General features: G+C 40.1%; 2 protein-coding genes and 1 long non-coding RNA gene across 3 annotated transcripts; all 3 read left to right on the top strand.

Moving 5' to 3' along the window:
• Positions 1-242: 242 nt before the first annotated feature.
• On the top strand, positions 243-4,094 carry LOC113062174 (uncharacterized). The gene is made up of 3 exons (XR_003278512.1): positions 243-652; positions 958-1,074; positions 3,539-4,094. It is a non-coding gene; the product is annotated as an uncharacterized LOC113062174 (long non-coding RNA).
• Positions 4,095-4,129: 35 nt separating this feature from the next.
• On the top strand, positions 4,130-10,173 carry LOC113062173 (uncharacterized). The gene is given in 2 exon segments (XM_026231814.1): positions 4,130-4,432; positions 4,434-10,173. Coding segments are annotated over 2 exon segments (4,533 nt in total). The 5' UTR covers positions 4,130-4,354; the 3' UTR covers positions 8,889-10,173.
• Positions 10,174-12,164: 1,991 nt separating this feature from the next.
• On the top strand, positions 12,165-21,661 carry LOC113062172 (hepatic leukemia factor-like). Its single transcript, XM_026231812.1, has 4 exons — positions 12,165-13,152; positions 15,154-15,585; positions 17,854-18,098; positions 18,588-21,661. Exons 1-4 carry the CDS (start codon positions 12,960-12,962, stop codon positions 18,801-18,803), a joined length of 1,086 nt encoding a protein of 361 aa, XP_026087597.1. The 5' UTR covers positions 12,165-12,959; the 3' UTR covers positions 18,804-21,661.
• Positions 21,662-23,452: the final 1,791 nt, after the last annotated feature.

The raw sequence follows: 23,452 nt of genomic DNA, 5'->3' as shown, positions 1-23,452 counted from the left end.
TTATTTTTGGCGCTTTTATACACTGGTTTACTAACCCGTGACATTTACAAGACTACGAATTCCGTAACATACAAATTTCTGACCATGTCATGTCCCTGTCATCCAACTTCAGTAAACTCGAATAAATTACAGCATAAACCAATTGAATGAAAAAGCCTTTCTCTGACCCCACTTCATCAAAAATTGATTTCAGTGCGCTAAGCAAGACAATGTCGGATGTTTTAACGTGTAACACCACCCGGAACTTGTATCACTGCCCGGAAACGACCACTGTGAGGCGAACAGAAGTACCCGAAGGAAGACGGGGGCACTAAAAATTGACACGGGGCGGAAAATATTTGGCCGACCATAATCCGCATAAAAATTAAGCGGAAAACGGCCTGGAAGGGGAGTTTCGGTCGAATATTTTAGGGTGAGAACGCCATCGCGCGAGGTTGAGCGTTAGCGAGCGCCAGCGGAAATTGGGGTTTGTTTTACGGATCGAAAACGATGGAGAGGCCTGCGAGAGTGTTTTTCCACGGGATGAGGAAAAATGACCTGCTAACCTGAAATCGGAAACCGCCTTTGTGCACATCTACGCTTTCGGCGCCCTTTTTAGCATTATTATTTTCACGCATTGCTCTTCAAGAGGACTTTCTCCGTTCACGAGCAGGTGGGAGACCAAAGCTTTTGAATGCATTCTGTTGCAACCTAAAAGGGTACGACGTCTTTATTTAGCTAGCTAAGAGGCTAGCAGAGTGAAGTGGGCTTTATAGCCTGGATTCATCTGATAGGATGTCTGCACTCACAGCCACTTTCTTGTTTATGTTTGTGTTTTTCTGTCATACTGTTCCTCTACGCAACGCGCAGTATGCGGACGTAACTAAATTAGTGCGAGATAACACCAAGTTGTTTGTAATTTTAACAGATCTGATTTTGCTCTAATTTGTTATTTCGAAACTTTTTGCTGTGCCATAGAGGGATGTGATTGAAAAAGAGAATTCGGCTCTTCCCCTCTCCCTGATCCCCCTCCACACTCCACACAACCATCCCGAAAAACAGTCAGCGCTTTTCTTTCAACCTGCAAAGGATTTGGTAAGTTTAGTTTCAGTTATTTAATTTTATTTAATCTAAATTCTGTGGATATTTTGTTAGTTGTCTTGACATTGTTACCTTCATTTTATTTTCTTTGCTGAGCCCTTGATTTTAACGTTTTTTTTTTTTTTTTTTTTGCTGATTATTGAATTATTTTTTTCCATGCATGTTCTCGCATTAGAGTAATTGGTATTAGAGGCACCAGTGTTTTGGTTGCATTTCAGTTCATTTTGACAGGTACAAAGACTTGACAGACAGGATTTGATTTCTAAACACCTAATTGTATAGGAATGTATATTATAGCTCAGTATCTATCCATCTATCTGTCTGTCTTTAATTTATATTTGTATATTTATATGCAATTTTAAAATATATTTAATCAAGGTGAAAACAATGTAAATGTATTCACTTCTGACAGCTGTTTGTTTCTTTAATACATAGATTGCTATACAAGTGTGAATTTGGGTACTTTCTGTTTATGTTGAAAAACAACCAGTGGTATTTTTAAGTAGTTTCAGCTCAGTTACTTTTGTTTTGACTGACATAAGGATTTGATTTGTGCAGATATTGTGCATTTGATATGGACAGAGTTAAGGACTTGTAATGAGCAGTTTTTTTATTGGAATGTGTGGATGAACTGTTTTGGCTGGTGTGGTTTTTGCCTTCAGTATTTATTTATCTACCTGTCTGTCTTTAGAAATCTATTCAAGGTAAATGCAGGCTAATTGGGGTCATTTACATTGAGTAAATCAACCAGTGGTCATTTAAATAGTTTAAACTCAGTTACTTTTGACAAATATAATGTCTATTAAAATCAAGTCCTTATAAGAATTTTCTAAGGACCGTTTTGTTTGGAAAGTATGAATATGGACAGTTTATTTATTAATGAAGATATATATTTTCTTAGTATTTAAGTTATGTATTTTATGAAGTATACTTAATATTATGAGGTTGCTTAAAATAAATTTTGCTCGTGTCGTAAAGCTTACATATCTGACGATGATGCACAGTTGATCTCAGACTTAGATGCACCTGATAACTTCACTCTGATTTTAACCTGGTAACATGTTATTTGGATTAGCCCTCAGACATCAGGCATTATGATTTAGTTAATCTGTCAGTATTACTATACTGTAGTGTTGTTGTAATAATATGTTTTCAGTAGTTGTTACTTTTGCAATTTCATGTTATTTAATACCAATATTGATACTACAGCAAAAAAACAAAACAAAACAAAAAAACAATTTCTCTATTATATGCTATATGCTAACATAATTATTAAAACTTAATTTGCATTGATTAAAATAACTAGTGGTATTAACAACCCTAACCCTAAGCTGTAAGGAGTTCTAAGGACTAATTTAGGTTTGAGTGTGTGTGCTTTAGCTGGTCTATTTATCTATCTGGTTTATCACCGACACTAAATATTGTAATGTTGTAAAATATTATTACAGTTTAAAATATCTATTTATCTATGTTAATGTTTTGTAAAAAATAATTTATTCCTGTGATGGTAAAGCAGCCATTATCCATTTTTCTTGATTCTTGAGAATCTTCATTTTAATATGCTGTTTTGGTTTTCAAGAAATGTTATTATCAATAGTGAAAACAGTTGCATTTTGTGTGTGTGTGGAAATTTTGATACCATTTTCAGGGTTCTAAATAGAAATTCCAAAAGAATCTATTTACTTGAAAAAGTGTAAAATTTAAGCTTTCTGTTTTTGCATTGAGTAAAATGCAAAATAAATACATAAAAACAGCTGAAGCTCAGTTACATTGCATTCCTTAAAGGAATGTATGAATGAATGTGGACAGTTTCTATTAATGAAAGTGCTTTTTATTTGCTCGGTTAAGTTATCATGTGTATGTTATACATGAATAATGTTTGCATGTCATAAAACTATTTGGCAACATGGATTAGATGGAGTTATATTGGCCTCATTCTAAATAAAATGTCTCTTTAATGTGAGGTGTTTATGGTTGGTTTTCTGTCGATACTGTTTTATTGGTAACAATATTGAGCTATTGAAAAAATACATTTAACATGCTTTTAAACGTAAGTAGTTATTAAAGCTAAATATTAATGTACATATTTAAAAATTTAATTGAACTGCTATAAGTTTTTTCTGAATAATACATTTGGTATTATTCTAGTGCCAAAGTAACAGAAGTTCTGATTTTTTTTACAGTATAACTGCTCATGCTTCTTTTTGCTAAAAATCTATTTTGATATATGTATTGTGGCAGAGTTATCTTATGATGTATGTTATAGTTTTAGGATTTTGTTTGAGGTAGGAAGTGATTTATTTGTTTTGTGAATTGTTAAAGTTATGTTTTGCAGTGCTTTGGGAGTCATTGCTTCTCATCTCTTATTAGTGCCAATCCTTTGATATTGTTTTGAAATATTTTTTCCTTTGATTAAAAATCTTCTTACTCTTTTTGATCTCCCTTTTCTTCAAAACAGGACTGACAGGGCTCTGCCCACAGCAGAGAGAAGGAAGAACTACTTGGTCATACCACTCTGCTGTGTTTGTGGTCTTCCAGCTGAGGTGCTATAGACAGAGGTTGGATACATCCTGTGGACTATCTGACCTTTCTCCTTTTCACTCCAACTTGGAACAATTGAAAAAAAGTTGCTCAACAGAATTTTCTCTTTAAATGAAGACATTACTGAGGAAATCAAAAAGTGGGACCATTTCATTCAGAAGTTGTCAAAGGAATATACCAATATCAAGAAAGAAAGACATTCCCTCGTTGCTTCAGTTTTAAATGGCTTTCAACACTAAATGATTTGCTTTGTATAGATAAACACATTTTGTGAAGCAAATTTTCATATGGTATAAGTACGTGTATTAGTAGATTAATACATGGTATTAGTACATTAGAACATGTTTTTACCATTTTAACTGTAGATATAGTAATATTGAAAGACTAATGCAGACCTGTGTTTATTGCATGATATTGTAAACCACCTTTCACCCTTTTTTATATTTATAGATTTTTTAATCCAAGACTTCCAGAGTTTTCATTATGCCAACATACCGACTGTTTTTGGATGGACAGTCACAACATCAGAAAAATATTCCCACACAGGCATTTTTTTTTTACTGGAGCTGCTAGCAGATTTCTTTAAAGCTTTATATTGATTATTAGTGGCCCTAGGACCAGATTCTTTCTGAACATCTTTTAGGCCAGATTACATTGTCCTCTTTACTGCAAAAATCATAAAGTAACTGGTAAAAAAAAAATCATAGTAACTACCCTCAACAGTGTGAGGGAGATGTTCCAGTTTGGAAAGTACCCTATGGACATTTTAGAAATGCTTAGTGGACACCAGGCTCACCAGTTCAAAGGACTGGGGCTTGGAAAGACAGTTGCAGCACCAACAACAGGTCCAACTTCAGCACCAGCAGCAGCTTCAACAGCAGCAGCAACAACAGAGTGAGGCATCTGGTGGCCTCCTGTCTGGGCTTAGCCTTGGTTCCCTTCAAGGATCTAGAAGTAATGCATTTGCGGATTCTTCATCCTTATTTGCCAAAATGAGTGCACCCCCTCCACCTCTTCCACAACAAACTCAATCCTCATCCTCACAAAGCACACGTAAATCAAGCAAGATGAGCAGCAGCAGTGGGAGTGGCAGTTCTGCCTCTGGCTATCCACAGTTCATACGCACATTTCACCCTGCTGAGGCAGCTCTAGCACAGGAGCAGCTTCACTCAGGAATGGGGCGTTTTGATTTTGCAGGAGGAAGTACTGGAGGAGGCTCTGGGGTAATTGGAGGAGTTGTAACATCAGCACCACCGCCACCACCCTTGCACCCTGGCCTCTCTGTTCCTCAGCCATCTCCTGGGCCATCCTCATCATCTCCCTCACCTTCGAGTTCAACGACCACTTCTAATAATCCCCCCAGCAGTAGCAGCTCAGTGGCAGGATTAGTCGGAGCCCAGTCTGATGCAAGAAGTTTGCACCAGCAGTTCAGTTGCATGCTTGCTGCAAACCAATACCTGTTTTCTGGAGTGCCCACAAATGCCAGTTTAGAACAATTTCTAGTTCAGCAGGGTCCCCATAATCATCTCGGTCTTGCAGATTCAAATACAGGTCTTGCTCCTCCTCCAGCCCTCCATCCTTCGCACTCCCATGGCCATCCAACTCCCCAGCCCCAACAACAGCAGCAGCAGCTGCCACCTCATGCGTTGTCCCACCCTCACAGCCATGCGCATCCACACCACCCTCTACACCCTGCCCCCCAACCTTCACCTCTTGGTGGTTTTGATTTCCAAGGTATTCCTGTTCTTTCGTCTAATCAGCTGGCTTCCCTAATGCAACAAGAAGCAGGCTTGCCTTTGCCACTCCCACTCCATCTCTCCTTACAAAAAGATGATGGGAAAGGAGATAGTGGATCTGGGGCTGGAGGAAGTGGAGGTAGTGGCAGCAGGAGAAAGAAAGCCATGGCTGGCTACCTGCCCCAGAGAAAGACAGAGAATAACAGTAGCAGCAGTACAAGCAGTGCTAACTGCCATGCCAGCTCTGGGGCACATGGTCATGATGGGTCCTCTGGTCTTGTGGGAGGAGGTGGAGGGGTTGGTATGAGGGGTCTTGGTGGTGACCCCTCCTCCATCCTCTCTTCATCAACACCGTCCTCCTCTTCTTCAACTGTCTCCTCCTCTTCTTCCTCTGCCCCATCTTCAAATTCTGCTTCTGTGCTGGTATCAAATATCTCTCAAAACCCCAAGTCTGAAAATCAGCAATCAATGACTCCCAATATCACACAGCCAGAACAAGAATCTCTCTTTCATTGTGGAGAGTGTGGCAAGTCTTTTACCCACCTCACGAGCCTTCGCCGACACATACGCTGCCATGAAGAAGACGGTGGTGGCCCCAACAGCAGCACAAACACAAACCCAAATCATCAGCATCAATCAGATCTCCCTCACTCAACACAAGATGGAATTTCACAAAATGCTCACCATCAGCATGAGAATACAGACCCCATGTCTTCCACTTGCTCAAGTCCAGATAAGTCATACTGTTGCAATGAATGTGGAAAGGGGTTCAAGAAAAGAGGACACCTCCTTCAGCATGGCGTCATCCACTCTGGAGCTCGACCATATGCCTGCTCCGTCTGTGAGCGTTCATTCAACCGCAGAGAATCTCTCACTCGACATGAGAAAATTCATGAAGAGAAGCCCTACCGCTGCCCTGCTTGTGGCCGCTGCTTTAGAGAGAGCACTTCTTTGCTTAACCATGCTGCATCAGGTAACTGTGGCAAGCCAGGGAGGAGATCTAGAAGCAGTGATGGTAGCTCAATTAGTTCAGTAGAGGGCAAGGTTGAAAGTGATTTTCCAGGTGGACAAATGGATGACACAAAAGAATTGGTATTTTGCAAAAATGAGGATGGCACAACAGGGATGTCTTGTGACAGTCTGTATTCACAGGGAAGAAGTGTTAATCAAAATCCTGTGTGCAAAACTGAAGAAAAGTATAATCCTGAGTATTCGAGAGATCCTTACCAAACATCCTACAGAGTCGATGACTATCGTCGTCAACAGGGCAACCCATCATCCTACTCTGGAGACTCCTGTAGCAACAGCATGTCAAGTTCAGCCCTTAGAAAAGCTCCTTTAGCTCCAACACTTCACCCACACCCTCAAAATCAGCAGCACCATCACCAACCGCAGTCTCATCTGCCTCTTTCCTCACTTTTGGATGACTCTGAAGATGAAGTCACTAGTAGTGCCATGTCTGCCATTGCTGCAGCTGCTGCTGCCTCCGTCTTGCCTGCTGAGATGAACAATAATGGGGGACGAGAGGAACGGAGAGACATTATCGGAGGTCTGTTAGGAGGGCTTGGGTTCGGGTCTATGGGTGCCTCTTCATCTACATCTGCAGGAAATGGTGGGAATGAAGAATGCCTGAATGGTTCAATGATACCCTTATCTCACCCCACCCAACAGCAGCCTAACTCGCAGAATGCCAACAATCCTAATGCCAAACCCAAGCGGCCACGGAAGCCCAGACAGAAAAGAGAGCCGAGACCTGGTGGGGCTCCAGGAGAAGGAGTGAAACGTCGGAGAAGCAATGGTGCTGCTGGAGATGGTTCTGAAAGGCCTTATTTATGCACTGTTTGTGGTCGGGGCTTTAGCAGACGTGAGACCTTACGTCGACACGAACGTGTGCATACAGGGGAAAAGCCATTTCATTGTGACATCTGTGGTAAAGACTTTCGGGAGCCGTTTCACCTTACCAAGCATCAGACTGTTCACTCGGGGGAGAAAAACTACAAATGCACCCTCTGTGGAAAAGATTTTGGATATGCACAGAGTCTGAAAAGGCATGAAAAACTGCATCTACGGGGAGATTTCAAGCCAAGGCGGAGTAAAACCAAATCCGCTGCAAATCAAGGGGCACCCACTAATCAAGATCAAGCTGATCAAACCAATCAAACCAACCCTGGAGCTTACTACTCCTATTCTCAGGATAAAGTTCAAGGATCTAATGCTACCACAAGCAACCAACCCCCTCCTAAACTATATACTTGTGAGATTTGCTGGAAATCTTTCCGCCATCATTTCCACTTGACTGCCCATCACCAAGCCATTCATGAACATGGAGGGGAGAAACTTTTCTCGTGTGAAGTGTGTGGCAAGGCATTTTCTTACTCCAACAGCCTGACCAGACATAGATTATCTCAGCATGGTTTGACTCGTACTGGGCCTACAACACAACCAACAGGAAATGATTCTATTGGAACTGCCCCATCTGTCTCCGAGAGTGAGGCTGCAACCAATGCACTCCTTCATATAACACCTGAAAGTGGCAGTCATGGTGTACAACAGTCCCATTCAACTATCGCTCTCACGCAGCATCCTCAGCCTGCTGGTTATTCTCCACTATTCTACACTCCAGAATCAGGACATCATAGTTCAAATGTCACTTCTCACCCCCAACATCTGCACTACTCAAACCCCACTATGGGTCCCCTCCATCTTCAACCACCAATCACAGGGAAGCAGCTAATGTATTCAGGGGTTCCAAGTAACACTGTTCATTCCACCCCACCTCATATCCACATTTCACCACCCCAGCACTCTCAACATCACCAGCAACAGCACCCTTTTTCGATGCAGTCTCAACATCTACAGCAAAGCCATCAGGCCCAGGGAGATTCCACCCAGAAGAAGAAGAAAAAAAAAAAGAAAAAATATAAACTGGCTAGTAGCATGCAGTTGATGAGTGGATTCAATGCTTACGAAATTGCCAGGAGGCATATGTATTTAAAACGAAGGAAGTGCAGGCTTCAGCAGCAGCAAAAGAGGAAGAAGTGGATAGCTCAGCTGAAATGGGCCAAGTTTACTGGAGGAGGGCTTGGTTTAAATGTAGGTGGAGGCACATGGCGTGTGGGGCGGTTAAGGTTCAGAGGCCTACGGTCTCTTGTTGCTCCCTTAAAGTCATATACTTGCCCTATCTGTCCCTTTACCACTTTTTCAAGCCGCATAACTCTTTCAGTGCATCGTGTAACCAGGCATCCACCAAGAAAACATGGGCTTCAGACTCGCCTGTGTTGCATAGTCTGTGGAAAACGTTCTCGAAGGCTACTAACAGCCCTCCGTCATCGGGCCCACCACCTTTCTCAAGAGGCATTCTCTTGCTCTCAATGTCCCTCTCGATTCTGGAATGGCACCCTCCTACAGCGCCACAAATTTGCCTGTCGGCGTGTCAGTAGAGGAATCAGAATGTCAATAAAGGGGACTAATCAACAGAAGGCAGAGGACAAGACTGAAAGATCAACAGTAGTGACAGGTTACAGGCACTAAGTAAATTGGCATCTTAAGAAGTAGAAGGCCGATAAAAACTCATGTTTTTGAGGCAAGGATCACGTGCAAGTAGGCATAGAGGACTGGTGGAAACTCGCCACACATTCAACTCCTTAAAAGTGGTCAGACTATAACCAAAGGAGTGCCTCGTGAAAATAAAAGACTCCATTCACGTGAAAAAAAGCCTGTACCTAAAGAACCATCCATTATAGACATGGATCTCTAACACGGTTTCTCCAAAGGGGAAGAATATTCTAGAATATGGAACTGTTTATTTTTTTCTTTCTTTTGTAGCACCTTTGTTGTAATGGTAGCATCTCTATCCTCTAAAAATGCATTCATTATGTATTTTCGTAACTTTATTTGTGCTGCAATGATGGATGCATACCGGTGAAAGTGAACTAATTTGAACAGTAACAATCTATTCTCTTAACTAGTTTCTCCCAAGTAATCAGAGCTTAACAGTATAGCCTTTGTTCACTCTCAATTATACGTAGCTTTTTTGTTAATTGTGGTGTTGTTTTGTCCCCCCCCCCAACTTTTGCTGTCTTCATGTTAAAATGCAAATGTTTGACCTGGAACTGAAAGTTACTGGTGTTGGGGAGAGAATCAAGTACATAGTGTGTATTCCCTATGAACAACTTCAATTATGACACTCCATGTTGAATTTAACTGTCTCAAAGAGGACTCGCTGCAGTGAAACTGTCACAACGTGCAAAATATTCTGCAGAACTAATTAGGAGGGGACAGAAAGGTGTTCCTAATGCCATGTTCCTGTGTTTAATGTCATCTGTTTTTTAAGAAAAATGTAAAGAAACCTTTGCAGGTGTTTCTATGGAAAGTGTTAATGTCTTTGGTTGTGAGATTGGCTAGTGGGAGTGAGGAATAGCCAGTCTGTACTGTACAATGCGTATTATATTTTATTAAGTAACAGTTTGTTCTTTTTTTATTATTCAAAGTATACTTTTTTTTTCTTTCATTTTTACTATTTTAGGGGTGGGTGGGTTTGTGGCAGGGCTTGTCATTGTAAGATGTGGGGAATATATGTATCGGTGTGATTTTTGTTCCCTGCCCCTTTGATCTGTTAACCCAAACCACAGTTTAGCCCAGCTTTCCCAACACTATTGTATTCATTCTCAATACTTTACTTAGCTCTACTGTCCCAATGTTTTCCTCTCCGTAAACTAAAATACAAAATATAAATACTAAACCGCTGTTTTCTTTTTCTGAGTCAACAGTAATGTTGAGTTTCTCAGAAAGCAAATAAAAAGATAGAAAATGTCCAGTCTTCGTTTTACGAGTGTTTTGTATATTCCGATTTTTTTATGAGAAGCAGTGTTGCCTCTTCATGGCAGTAAGCACATAAGTTTAATTGGTTATTTATGGAATGTAAGTTAAATGATTTATAAACGTCAAATCAGGTGTTATGCACCTGGTGCCATGGTGCTGGATGTGGCTGTTTACAGCTCACGTGTTGGCACATGCCCTATGCAGTGCCACACATTATTAGAGGTGGAGGGAAGAATGCCCTTAAGGGTACTTAGGTTTGGTGAGTCAGAGGAACACAACCGTCTGTTCACTTAGTTTCCCTCTTGGGTGTCTCCAAGCAAAAGTTCAATGAGTTCAATAAAGGACATCATCTCACATGACCTTAATTGAAATTAACATGAAACTGCAAGTTGCAAACAATGTACACTAGGTGGCAGTGGCCACAAATCAACTCGATTTGTCTTGCAAGGCTTGTGCAGTGCAGGCTGTTGAACACAATCATGCAATTCTCAACCAACAATCCTGTTTTTTTTTTTTTTTTTTTGCCCCAGGATCATACACATGTTAATTTGTACTAATGTTTTCTGAACAAGAGTATTTTCAGATTTAAAGTAACTTTGTATTCTCATGTTTTGTTTTAGAACTGTTCTCCTTTACATTGTTTGAAAAGTCATAATCTACATATATATATATATATTAAAGTTCTTAATATCTGACACTTTGACGCATACAACTGAATAAGGATCAGATGTTTCAATATTATTATGATAATTTCACACACTTTATATTGTGCATAGTAAACCTATCAGCTGTGCAGTCAAAATCGGCATAACAATCCCTGTGGATGGAACATTCTTCTTATTTGTTTTCATTTTTAAACACGCAAAGGCATATTCTATTTGATCTCTGCATCTGACAAGAGTTGCCGGCACTAATCCACAAAGATCTCACCAAGCCGCCTTTGCATGTTGTTTATACTCCCATCTCACGCGGCACTAGCATGGGGAGAACTCTGGGAGGAGCGACTGACCTAGTTTTGTCCAATCGGATCTCGCGGAGGGCAGACACTGACCTACTTTACACCAATCGCGTGAAGGAGAGGCCGCCGGTAGGTAGCGATCGCGCGTGCCTGAGCCATGTGCTTTGCTACGAGGTCTAGTGCTGGCCTTAAGGCAGTGGAAATGCTTTTGTGTCGGCCAAACTGACATGCTCACGTTTTTTTACTTATTCTAGCCAATGACAACTAGCAATAAATTAGAGATTGAATGAATATGATAATGGTTAGAAATAGCAGCGTTACTACGAGTCGCAGGTCTGGATCTGGACGGACCAAACAAATGTTATTGCAATTCCAATAGTAATTTTTGTGTCTTTGCATCTATTGATTGTTTGTCATAACTGTTTACATTCGTACATTACATGCATATTCTCATAGACAGTATAGCTACTGGATACTCATTACTGCAGATCTTAAATAGGAAACATCTCTAACGCATATGATGATAAATGATGTGACGATCTGTCAAAAAAGATTCTTACAAAATGCCTAAAATACATCTTTATTATGACTAGAGTCAATTCAATGTCTGATTTAAAAGTAATTTTGAATTTTTTGAAGTATTTTAAAGACTCAATAAAATGATTACTATTGTTAAAGGAAAAAAGGAAGCTGCAAGCAAGGAGTAAATCAAGCATTTCTAGTCATGAAATCAAGATTTCTGAATGCAACAAAACAAAAATACTAAGAATAAATTTCTAAGAACTAGGCAGCTTTGCAAACAAATTTTTGTCATTGACCCGCACATGTAGCTTTGTCCTTTTTCCTGGTGTTTGGATGCATGTAGCCTCCCGTTTAAATTAGTTCGATCTGTGAAAATGTAACAGCAAGATGTTTGTGAAAACAGGGGGCTGATATTAATATGTAAATGAGACACTTTCTATTGGCTAGATTGGCTCGTTTATCATATTGTGGGAGTTAATCGAGGAGGTGTGTATAATGAATAATAAATAGCCCCGCCCTTCAGCGCCGTTCCCCCGTGAGAGGTGATGTCACGAGCGCTGCCCGTGTACGTTCCAGCTGACTCTTGCTACGATACCGAGCGCTCGCTTTACCGAGTGCACGAAAAAAGGAAAGAGAGAGAGAAAGCAACAAAGAGGGCAGAGGAATAATAACAGCCATCAGTCTTAACCGTCACAGCTCAATTGTTTATTATATTCTGAAGAGAGGGGTCCATATTTTTATTTGCACACGGAGTTTTTCCATCTCTCTCGATTCGAATTAGTCTTACATTATAGTTTACTTGCAGCTTCTTTGCCGACTGTTTGAGTCTGTGCCTCCATGGACACCCGTCTAAACCAACTCATTCGTTTTTTCGGGGAATATTTCTGTCCTGGACGCGAGGAGCACCAGTTAAATGCGATGACACACGTCAACAAATGAACGGCGATCCCACGGAAGGTTTACTGAAGGCGAAACCATCGGCACAGTATTCTTTAAAAAAAGAGCCAGTGCGTTAGAAGAGGATGTTGATCTTGAACTCCGCGATATTTCTCACTTGAGCGGACCATATAGGACGTCAGTTCACTTCGGTTTCCTAATGGGAACGCATTAGGACTTTGAATACGAATTTTAAAAGCTCAGAAACTTCCAAGGCGCGAGGCGTTCGTTCGACTGACAAACCTCTGTTTTTAGACCATTTCTACTTTTGATTGGAACACTTGATTCAGTCAACCAGCTCAACTGTCCAGTGATCTGAAAAAGTTATTAACTGGTCGAACCCGGACTAGGTGTTACACCGAGGAATGTCCAGGCCAGTTTCTCAGCTACTGCCAGCTGACCTTCCAGCAGGGACCAGTCCACAGCTCGGTCCTGCTAACCCTGCAGGTACCACCACCAATGGCCACCTGAATAATTCCATGGCCAGTCTGAAAACCCTTCTTCAGCTACCTATTAAAGCGGACCAGAGAGGGAAAGACTGCTGTGCTGAGATGAAAGGTGACTTTTTCTCTATCTCATCCACTAATCCACTAATACAGTCTCTTAAATAGTGTCTTCGTTGTTAAGATTATCCACAATGTCATTTTTTGCTTAAAAAGAATGTCAGTGTAGGGAAATGACTAATAGGGAGCAGCAATATAACTTCAGCTGCCTCGCGAGCTCTAGACTGATCTACCTCCGTTTTGTGCAACCAGGAAACATCTTCTGTTCTTCGCTCAGTCTGGCTGTTTCCTCAACTCGATGGCTAAATCGTTGACAAATGATGTGAACTGACGGGTTCACTACAAATTAAAGAAATTTAGGGCCTCTCCCCTCTCTTAAAGGGATTTCTGAAGCTCCCACCATGGCTGCCATTTAAAGGGATGCAATCCTAAAATGCATTGAGGTGTTGTCTTAATACGGATGTACACATCACTAGTCGCGCCCTCTTGTGGATGATACAGGTCACTTCGGCTTTAGAAAGATTAAAAGTAATCAGGAAGAGGTGGATAAATGCTGTGACAAGACTTTAAGCAAACGGCCAGCGTTGTATTATCAAAATGCATTTGTTCATTCTTGAAATATGAGTTTGTTATTGGTAAAATTTTCCACTGGTGTGCTTTGTTTGGCTCTGCTGTAAACTCCCACTCTCCACAAAAATCCTTCTTTTATCATTCCATTTATTACTGCTTTTTCCCTCTTCCAGTTTCATAGTCACACTCTCTTGAACATTCCTCCACTTTCCATTTGTAAACACAGCTTTTTCCCAGCTATCACTATGCGGTGCATATTCCCCAGCTCCATCAAAAGCCCCTGTGCTGGAGATGACAGCTCCGCTCTCATGCAGCACTCTCATTTAACAGCAAGCCCCCCCTCCCCTCACCCCGCTCCTCTCATCTCTCCATCTGAGCGATGGGCAGAGAAAGAGACTTCCATTTTGGCCCCTGGCATTCCAGCCGTGTACATGGCATTGTGTGTTCCCAAGCCTGTTGCAGCTGTGATACTGCAGCAGTTCACGGGTCATGCACTCATGAGTTTTGTTTATTCAGTAAGCACACTGTACGCCTTTATGTCCGGGCGCCATGTTTATTTGAGGAATTATGTTGGGATGCACCAATATCAAAAATGTGTTATATTTTCATGTTATGGTTATAAAGCACTAATACGATTACAGTCATTTTAAATGCTACAAGTAAATTTAGGCACCCAAACATTATAATGTACAGTATGGTCAATGGATCTTCATCTTGAGATGTGATTAGGATTACATTTAACATTATTTTTAAATTATAAGTGTTTTAAAGACAGATTTTTGTGAGATTTAGGTGATGGGAGAGCTAATCTAAATGTAAAAATAATGGACAGAATTCATGCAAATTATGCGGTTAATGCAAATAAATAAAAAATAAAAGTAGCCAAAATAAACTAAAGATTTAATCAAAATAAATTAAAACTACATATCTATCTATCTATCTATCTATCTATCTATCTATCTATCTATCTATCTATATACAATTATAAATATTAAGATGAAAACATTGAAATTATGTAAAAAAATATTAATAAATAGTAAAATGGTTAACATTAAAATAATGTGTAATTCATAATAAAATGCTATGTGACTTTTTTGTTACATTTATATAAGTACATCATGAATCAGTCTTTCAAACTGTGTTTTTTGTCTTATCCTTAATCACTACAGTATGCCTATAATAAGTGTTTATAGTCAGACTGTTCTTCCGCAAGACACATGCAGTTTTGTTTATTAACCACTAGAGCTCCACAAGTTACATAGTGTACGGTACCTTTGAAAATCCTGAATATCGCTGATAATCGTTATGGTACTGATATATCATGCATCACTTGAAATTTTAATACTAAATATACAGTAAATGATCCAGACTTTCGTGAATACATTTAGCAGATTTTCTTTCCATGAGATATATGCTCATTCATTTATGATAGAATCAACAAAGTGAACATATTTGATAGATTATTGTTTCTTTTTACCACTCACAGATAAAGATAAACCTCAGGACTCTGATGAGGATTCATTGGGTGGAGTTGGGGGCATGAACGGTGGGAACGGCACCCTGCGTTCCTCTAACCAGTCCACCTTCCTCGGCCCACTGCTATGGGAGCGTTCGCTGCCGTGTGACGGCGGTCTGTTCCAGCTACAGTACATGGACCTGGAGGAGTTCTTGACGGAGAATGGGATGGGGTGCATGCCGTCAGGAAACACCTGCAGTACGGCCGCTCAGGTCCCTTCTCAGAGCACGCAGTCGGCCGTACCCAGCCAGAGCTCGCAGTGCCCACCTTCTTCCTCTCCGCCCTGCTCTTCCTCTGCCTCCTCCATCTCTTCCCTTTCCTCATCGTCCTCAACATCCTCTTTACTGGGTCTGGACGTGCCGCAGGGCCCTGGACTGCTGGGAGGTCCGGAGTGTCTGCATGGTAAGAACGTTTTTCATTCGATTTCGTGAGGAAGCATAATGGCTTACATAGATTGCTAATGGTTTAGTTGCAGAATACTGTTTTATGAACAGTCTAAAATAGTTCCAAATCGCAGATTTGTTAGTATGTGTCTGTACGACAACGTGTTATTTGGTCTCCACCACTTTTTTTTGGTGTATATTTGTGTGTGCATTGGTGTGAACGTGAACAGGAGAGTCTCAGCCACTGCAGTGTAGACTGCAGTGATGCATGATGGGATGTCTAAAACTGTTGACCTCTGATGCCCTGGGCAAATCAGGCTTTGAAGCTTTAAGGGCACAGCTGTGTGTGTGTTTATGAGTGTATTAGTGCGTGTAGAGTGGAAATGGTTCTTTACAGTATATTACTCAGTGCAGATAATAACCTCATGTAATATTTGGGCAAGCACCAAATTTGGAAATCCTAGTACCTAACTAGCGATGTAATGCCAATAGGGATTGCATATAGTGCAGTACCTCTACTATGTCTTTAGTTTTTGGACATCGTTAATTTGAGACTAATATAAATTAGTGTACAGTATTCTGCACTCTATTCACTAAAAGATCCATTTGAATTTTCAAAATGCTGCACAGAAAGAGGGAGAGAGAGGACTGCTGGAGATGGTGGGTGCATTTCTATCGCATGTTTTGAAATATCTCTCTCTCTCTCTCTGTCTCTCTTGCTCCCCCTCCCTCCTGCTTTCTCACACGCTGGGGCCATGTGCAGTAGACTTGTCACGTGCTGATGCAGAGAGAGAGAGAGAGTGAGGGGAAAGAACGGACAAGGGAGGAGAAAGGGGGCAAGAGGAAAAGAACAAAAACAGGAGGCTAAAAAGATCCAAGTTTTAAGAGATATGTTTGCCTGTGCCTGGTATTTGTCTTTTCATCATGGTTAAACAAATGTTTGATTGTGTTCGGATGTCTGAAACAGAAATCATATGTGGCATCAATAATGTGGTTATAATTGTATATTTAAAGTACATTAACTTATATGTGTATAGGTAGATAGATAGATAAATTGACTGATAGACAGAACGGGAAATATTGCATCGGATTTGCCTTTGTATTGATAGATAGATTGATATATAGATGCATTGATATAAGACAGATAGAACGAGAAGGATAGATTGCATTGGGTTTGCCTTTGGATAGATAGATGGCAATATAAACATTGTATGTTATTGTGTGTGTTTGTATAGCTCGTACAATGTGAATTGTGCACACAGCTGTGTCTCTTGTTTATGTCTCCTCCCGCATAGAAAGGAAGAGGCCTAAAGGACATCTGGTCTTGTACATGCTCATGGGAAATGTGTTTTTTTTTTTCCTTGCTAGATTTTAGATAAGATGAGAATTACTACAGGAACTGGACAATACGTTGGTTTGGTGGGAGCGCGCTTTACATAAGGATCTTACTATATCACTTTGTGTTGGTTTGCGTGTTGTCCTAATGAATGAAAAGCAAATCTCTGGCAGACCTCCTGAGTGCTCAGGCTTAGAAGCTCATTATTAAATTACAAAGAATTTGATTATGTTTACATGTGCAAATTGGGCTTTCGAGAGCTGTCTTAAGTCTGGAGCCGGGTTTTTCTGTTGTTGAAATAAACCAAATGATCTTATTTGAACATTTACAGGCGATGTTTAAAGGTGCACACAACAGCAAAAGCTACATGCATATAATTAGCTCTTAATTGGATGTGTGCATCCTAAATACATTATATCTGTGTAAGAACTTACTCAGGAACAATTTAAAGCAGCAGCCCAGAAACTGCTATTACAGCTAATGTATCATAATTAACATCAAGTGCTCGCCTTCCAATCGCAGCGTTATCAGCTGCTCTAAAAGCAGATTTCAAACTAAAAAGAGGAAGAATATATGAGAGGCCAGCCATATAAAGTGCTGGAAAACGAGGCCCAATAAATGTTAACAATCTCGACTGAGAACAAAAGGTGAGCGTTTTCAGGGTCAGTTTTATGGTGTTTCTCTGGATGTTTATAACATGAGTTGTAACTGCAGGTAAGCTTGTCGACCTTGCCTGCCAGCTGCTGAAATTGGCAAGTGTCCACGTTGGCTTCTGGCGCACCCTTGTGGCTCAAACGAACCACTGCAGCTAGTTAGGGAACATACACATCTATTGTTCATAATCCTCTTTGGTTTTAGCCCACACGCATGGTGTTTTTATCTGTCTGGTAACATGTGTTTCCTTCGACGTGACAGACTATTTTTTCGTGACACTTCTGTCTTCCTCAACAGGGGCTCAAACTGTACCACCTGACCCTTCTCCGAGTCCCTCCTGCCCACCTCCGCCGGTGGTGCCGCCCACCAACGTGGCTGATGTCATGGTGAACTTTGATCCGGACCCCGCTGACCTCGCCCTGTCCAGTGTGCCAGGCCAGGAGGCGTTCGACCCGCGCAGGCATTGCTTCACAGATGAAGAGCTGAAACCTCAGCCCATGATCAAGAAGGCCCGCAAAATGCTGGTGCCAAATGAGCAGAAGGTGCTACGGATACCTTTATTACCAGACATTGTTTTCCATATTTCTTATCATGCTGCTATGACTAATCAATTACATAAATCAACGAAATAATATTATAAAAATCTCTTAAGGATAATATACAGTTTTAGCCAGCCTCATAAGAGTCCATCTTATAAAAAAGGTCAACTGTATTTTTATTAACATTGTAACTATATGGTTATGTCCTTGAATATGCTGCTATTATTGTTATTATGAAACATCATGATAGATAGATAGATAGATAGATAGTTCCAAATTCCAGAAAATCTTGATTGTTTTATCATGCTTCTTCTAACAAATTTTAAGCCTATACTTAACATACAAATTGGTGGAAATTAGCATGCACAATTAAATATAAAATATCATCTGATAAAAAGAAAAAATTACATTGTGTAAGAACCCATATTTTACTCATATATCATGTATCTGTAAATATGATCTGACCCTTTTCCCTTTTTTTGACCTTCAAAGGATGACAAGTACTGGAGCCGGCGCTTTAAGAACAATGAAGCAGCAAAACGTTCCCGTGATGCCCGCCGTCTGAAGGAGAACCAGATTTCAGTCCGAGCAGCGTTCCTGGAACGGGAGAATGCCACCCTTCGCCAGGAAGTCGCTGATATGCGAAAAGAGCTGGGCCGCTGTCGCAACATCATCAGCAAATACGAGAGCCGCCATGGAGACTTATGAAGAGGGGAAAGGAAGAGAAGAACAGAAGGAAGAGAAAGACACAAAAAAAAAGCATCTCAAGGGCTGTTCAACTCATCCTGGAATGGCATTTTCTTGTAGAGCTTGCTTCAAATAAGCACTACGATACTCTGTTCACTAATTTACGTTTCTTTCCGTACGTGCAGGGATCGGTTGGATTAGCTGCCGTGGTGCTTGGTTGAAACAAATACTTGAAAATTGTGGTTCAAAGTTGAACAGCCTCAGCCGAGGGATGTGCACAAGGTCTACGTGTAAGCACAAGCACATTTCATAAGCACCGGCTCTTCTCCTACGATACCACCCCAAACCTTGACTGAGGATGTGCAATCCAAACTCTCATAAATACTCACGGATCGTAAAGGCAGATCGTTTAGAACATCATGTAGCCCTTGTGAACATCCTCTTTCTACACGGGATGATTTTCTCAGAGAGAGAACTATATACAGCAGGTGGTAGAGATGTAATTTTTTTTCTATGCTAAAAAGAAAAACCCCACATTGTATATTTTTGAACTGTTAGGGTCAGCTGTAATAGAGTAGATGAAGAGGCAGAGGAAGGAAAGAGAGTGCAAACGAGATTTTGACATAGGAAAACTGTATATTTTTATACTTGCACAAGCAGGCAGGCGATGAGATTTTGGAAATAATCTTTTTTGTATATTTTATATATGGGTGGGAGGGTGCGGGTAGCTAAACCGAAAGAGGGCTATATGAAAATGGATCGTTATCATAAAATGATATATTTGAAACATTCAGAGAGCAGTTAGGAAGAACAAGACTAAAGGGACGAACGTCATTTAGAGTTACGAAAGGAAACGGAGCGGATTAGAAACAGAGAAAATAGCGAACATGAAAGCTGTATAGTTTTACATTTTTAATCATGGTTTTGTTCAAGCACTTGTTTTGGTATCTTTGATTCCTTTTCTTAAAATTCTGTGTGTGTGTTCGTTTTATCTTGAGGTGAGAGAGAGATGGAGAAAGAGAGAGAGAAAAATGGCATTACATCCTGTCACTATGTCTCAGGAGTCGCGAAATGTGGACAAGATTTATCAGTGTATATATTTAAATGTTAAAGCAAATTCGTCCACCCACACACACTCTTTTTAACACAATCTGGACATGAGTTTTCATGCCCGGTATGACACACACACACACACACACATATATATATATATATATATATTGGTGGAAATATATATATACATGCACAGACAGACTCAGAACGTGAACAACAGAACTGTTAAACACAGCAATATCGTTTCTCTTTCTTTCTCTCCTTCTCGAGCGTTTGACGTTGTGATCGGTGCTGGTTTGGGATTCTCACCCAGGTCGAGTCGGCAGCGAGTGGGTTGCATGCTGGCGCATGCTTGCGTATTTTCCGCCACAGGAAAAACACTCTTTGTTTTTATGACATTTTATATGGTGCTCACCCAGTCTCTTGACCCAGACGCACATAACCCACCAGTTATACCCTGTATGCCTATAACCTTTGTTCTCTTATGATTTCTTATGATTGTTATTGATCATTGTATGAGGGAATATATATATATATATACCTATAAGAGTATATCTATACATTTCCTCAAAATTAACCCCACACCCCCCCAAAAAACATGCACCCTAATACTACTGTACCATACAAAGTACAATATTATATTATATATTAAATATTAAACTATTCTCTGACTAGATATATGTGTGTACATGAGTATATGCTTGAATTTGTGACTATAGATGTTATTTGCATAACTTGAATATATAAATGTAGTATCTTTCTTATACAACAGACAGATCTGATTTCTTATCCGTTTTCTCAGGTGTCTGGGATGACTCTAAAAGAACATACACCACGCTGATCAGCGATACTGTGGCTTTTATTGATTGACTGTTGTCCAGTTTTATGGAGCCAGCTAATGGTGGCGTCATAATTCCATGGAAATGAATAGTGCACTATCTAATATTTTTGGAGGAAGATTCTGTAAAAAAAAAATAAAATAAAAAACACAGAAAGAAAAGGAAAAAAAAACCTGTGCTGGATATATAACTTTATTACTTTACAGATAGGAATTCAATGTCTTTTCCTTTCGAACCTTGTTGCTCTATTATTACGATTGCTTGCATTATCATTGCTGTTGTTATGATTATAATTCTCACATTTATTTTCAGCGTTTTCTTGCAACAACTTCCTTTTCGATGGAAATGTATTGCTCTCTTACCTCCCTTGTAACTGCAAGACCATGTTGAATTACTCAGTCGAGCCTGTTCACTGTTGGACCCATCCACCGAGACTGTGCTAGGCCTTAAGTGCAATGAGACGGAGGGGCCGAAATCTTGTCCTCGTGTGTATGAATTTGATATAACCTGAAACGAACAAATGGTAGACTGACTTTTCCTTTCTCTCGACAGAACTTCTTCTTCTACCACCTTTGACTCGCTACTTTTTGATGCAATGTCAAAGACGTACAGTTTGTTTAAAAGAAGCTTAAAGCAAGTGAAGGCTGAAACCTTAAAGAGCTTAAAAACTTTTGACAGTGCTATTTTTCTATGTAACTGTGTGCACATACTCTTTCATGGGCATTGGTAGCCCCGTCGTCACTTTAGTGGTGACGGTGTGCTGCTAAATGTTATTGCGGGTATTGTATTCATCATTTTATCCCTTTCCACATGTGGATTATGAACAGCTCCCTGTTTGTGACTGTTAAGAACTATGAATCTTATGAGTACACCACTACCAAACATCACTTGGTGATGTCTACTGTTCCTGCCTATAGGGATGCTGGGAAAAGTGGTCTGGCTTCCCTCCCAAAACACCAATAAATAATTACCCCTGTTCACTGACAATGAATTCCTTGTGCTGTAAATACCAATTTATTTCAGAATTGATGTTTGTAAATAGGCCATTTTGAATGAACGCCTTGAAGCTGATTTTTTATAAATCACTGGTAGACCAGAACGGACATCATGCCAAACGTCTGACTCACAATCTGAATGATGATAGAAGTGAAATAGCAGCCCAGCCCTTGCTTTTGCGTTTTGTTTACTCTGTGCTATTGTCAGTCTCTAAGCTAGTTGAATAAAGGTTAACAGCAGCTGTTTCACACACCCCATCAGCCAACTATCCAAACCAGTTTCAGGCATGCAAAAGGCCTGCTTGCATGCCATCTATTTGGCCTTACGAATTGAACTCTTACGCCAATGTGTGACCATTATGCTCAGAAGTCTTCTCATAGACGTATCTAAACTGTAGGTGAAAGTTTGAAACTGCTCCAATCCAAAAGGCTCCAAAAGTTCATGTAAAGTACAGCCTTTCTCATTCTTCGTCTCTGAGAAGGATTCAAATATAGCATCCATTCTCCCAAGTGGCCTTCAGCAGACTGAAGGTGAAAAGCATTTTTTTCACTTACTGAAAAGTCTGTAATGTCTGATTTCGATTAAGTTAGGGATGTGTATGAAAACAATAATGCCGGTACAAAATTTTATAGGTGTATTGAAAACAGTCTAGACTTGGTATTTGATAACCAACTCAAATCAGTTTTTATGATCGCGCCTCTGTTCTTTAGAAAACAAAATGTACTTTCTCCAGTGCAAACATTTAGCCTAAGACAGGCAACATTAAACAGGAAATGGAAATACAAAAAAAAAAAACATTACCATTGGCCAACAATAAATTGGATATTAATATAAAAAATATAGTGCTCAGTATAGTAAATTATTGCAGTGTTAAAGTGAGAATTATTACACTGTGGTACTGTCATTTCATACACATATATACAGGCCTTTTCACAGCTAGTAGACTTTTCAGGTAGGAAGTTGGGCGAGGCAATGAATCAGTGCTATTGAGTAGATAGATGCTTTGAGGAAAAAGCTTTTGCTAGATCTGGTGGTTGTATTGTTATGCGGATATGAATGAGTGTTTTTGTAGGCTAACAAAAAGACTAAAAATAGCAAACAAGGACTAGCTCATGCTGGTCTGCCAAGGGGCTGTAGTGGTCAGTTCGTTCTGTATTTTCCAAGAGGCCAGGGGCTGTAGTTGTCAGCTTATTATACATGCACCAAAAGCCCCTGCTGCTCATCTTATTTTGGCAGTCTCGAGCCTCAGGCCAGAGGCTTTGGAGGGCCCTGACAGTTTAAGGCCTCGGGTCTCAAGCTCCATAATCCTGGCCATGCATGCTTTATAACATGCCAAAAGACTTTATGTTTAATTACAGTGATATCCCAGAACAGGCTGATCCTGAAAACTATCTGCTTACCTGTAGATGGTGTTGAAGAACAAGCCTCTTGTGTTTTTTATTATTGTTTTTTTTATTATCTTATGGAGAAAAGATGTAGGTGGTCCTCTATTGTATGGAGCCCCGCACATGACATGAAAGAATAAATAAATGAATTGTGCGCATAGTTTTACTAATTCGTTCCCGAGATGGACTAAAACGTGCACACAATTACTATTTCATTCCCTCAGTTTGTTAAACTATGCACACAATTTATTAATTTGTTCTCTCGATTTATAAATCGTGAGCATGATTATGTAAATCGAGGGAATAAATTAGTAAATCGTACACACAATTTATAAATTGAGGGAACAAAATAGTAAATAGTGCACACAATTCAGCCTACTATTTTTTTATCCTACAT

The sequence above is a fragment of the Carassius auratus genome, chromosome 44 (genome assembly GCF_003368295.1).
Source record: "Carassius auratus strain Wakin chromosome 44, ASM336829v1, whole genome shotgun sequence".
Lineage (NCBI taxonomy): Eukaryota > Metazoa > Chordata > Actinopteri > Cypriniformes > Cyprinidae > Carassius > Carassius auratus.
This window is presented reverse-complemented; position numbering and strand designations above follow the sequence as displayed.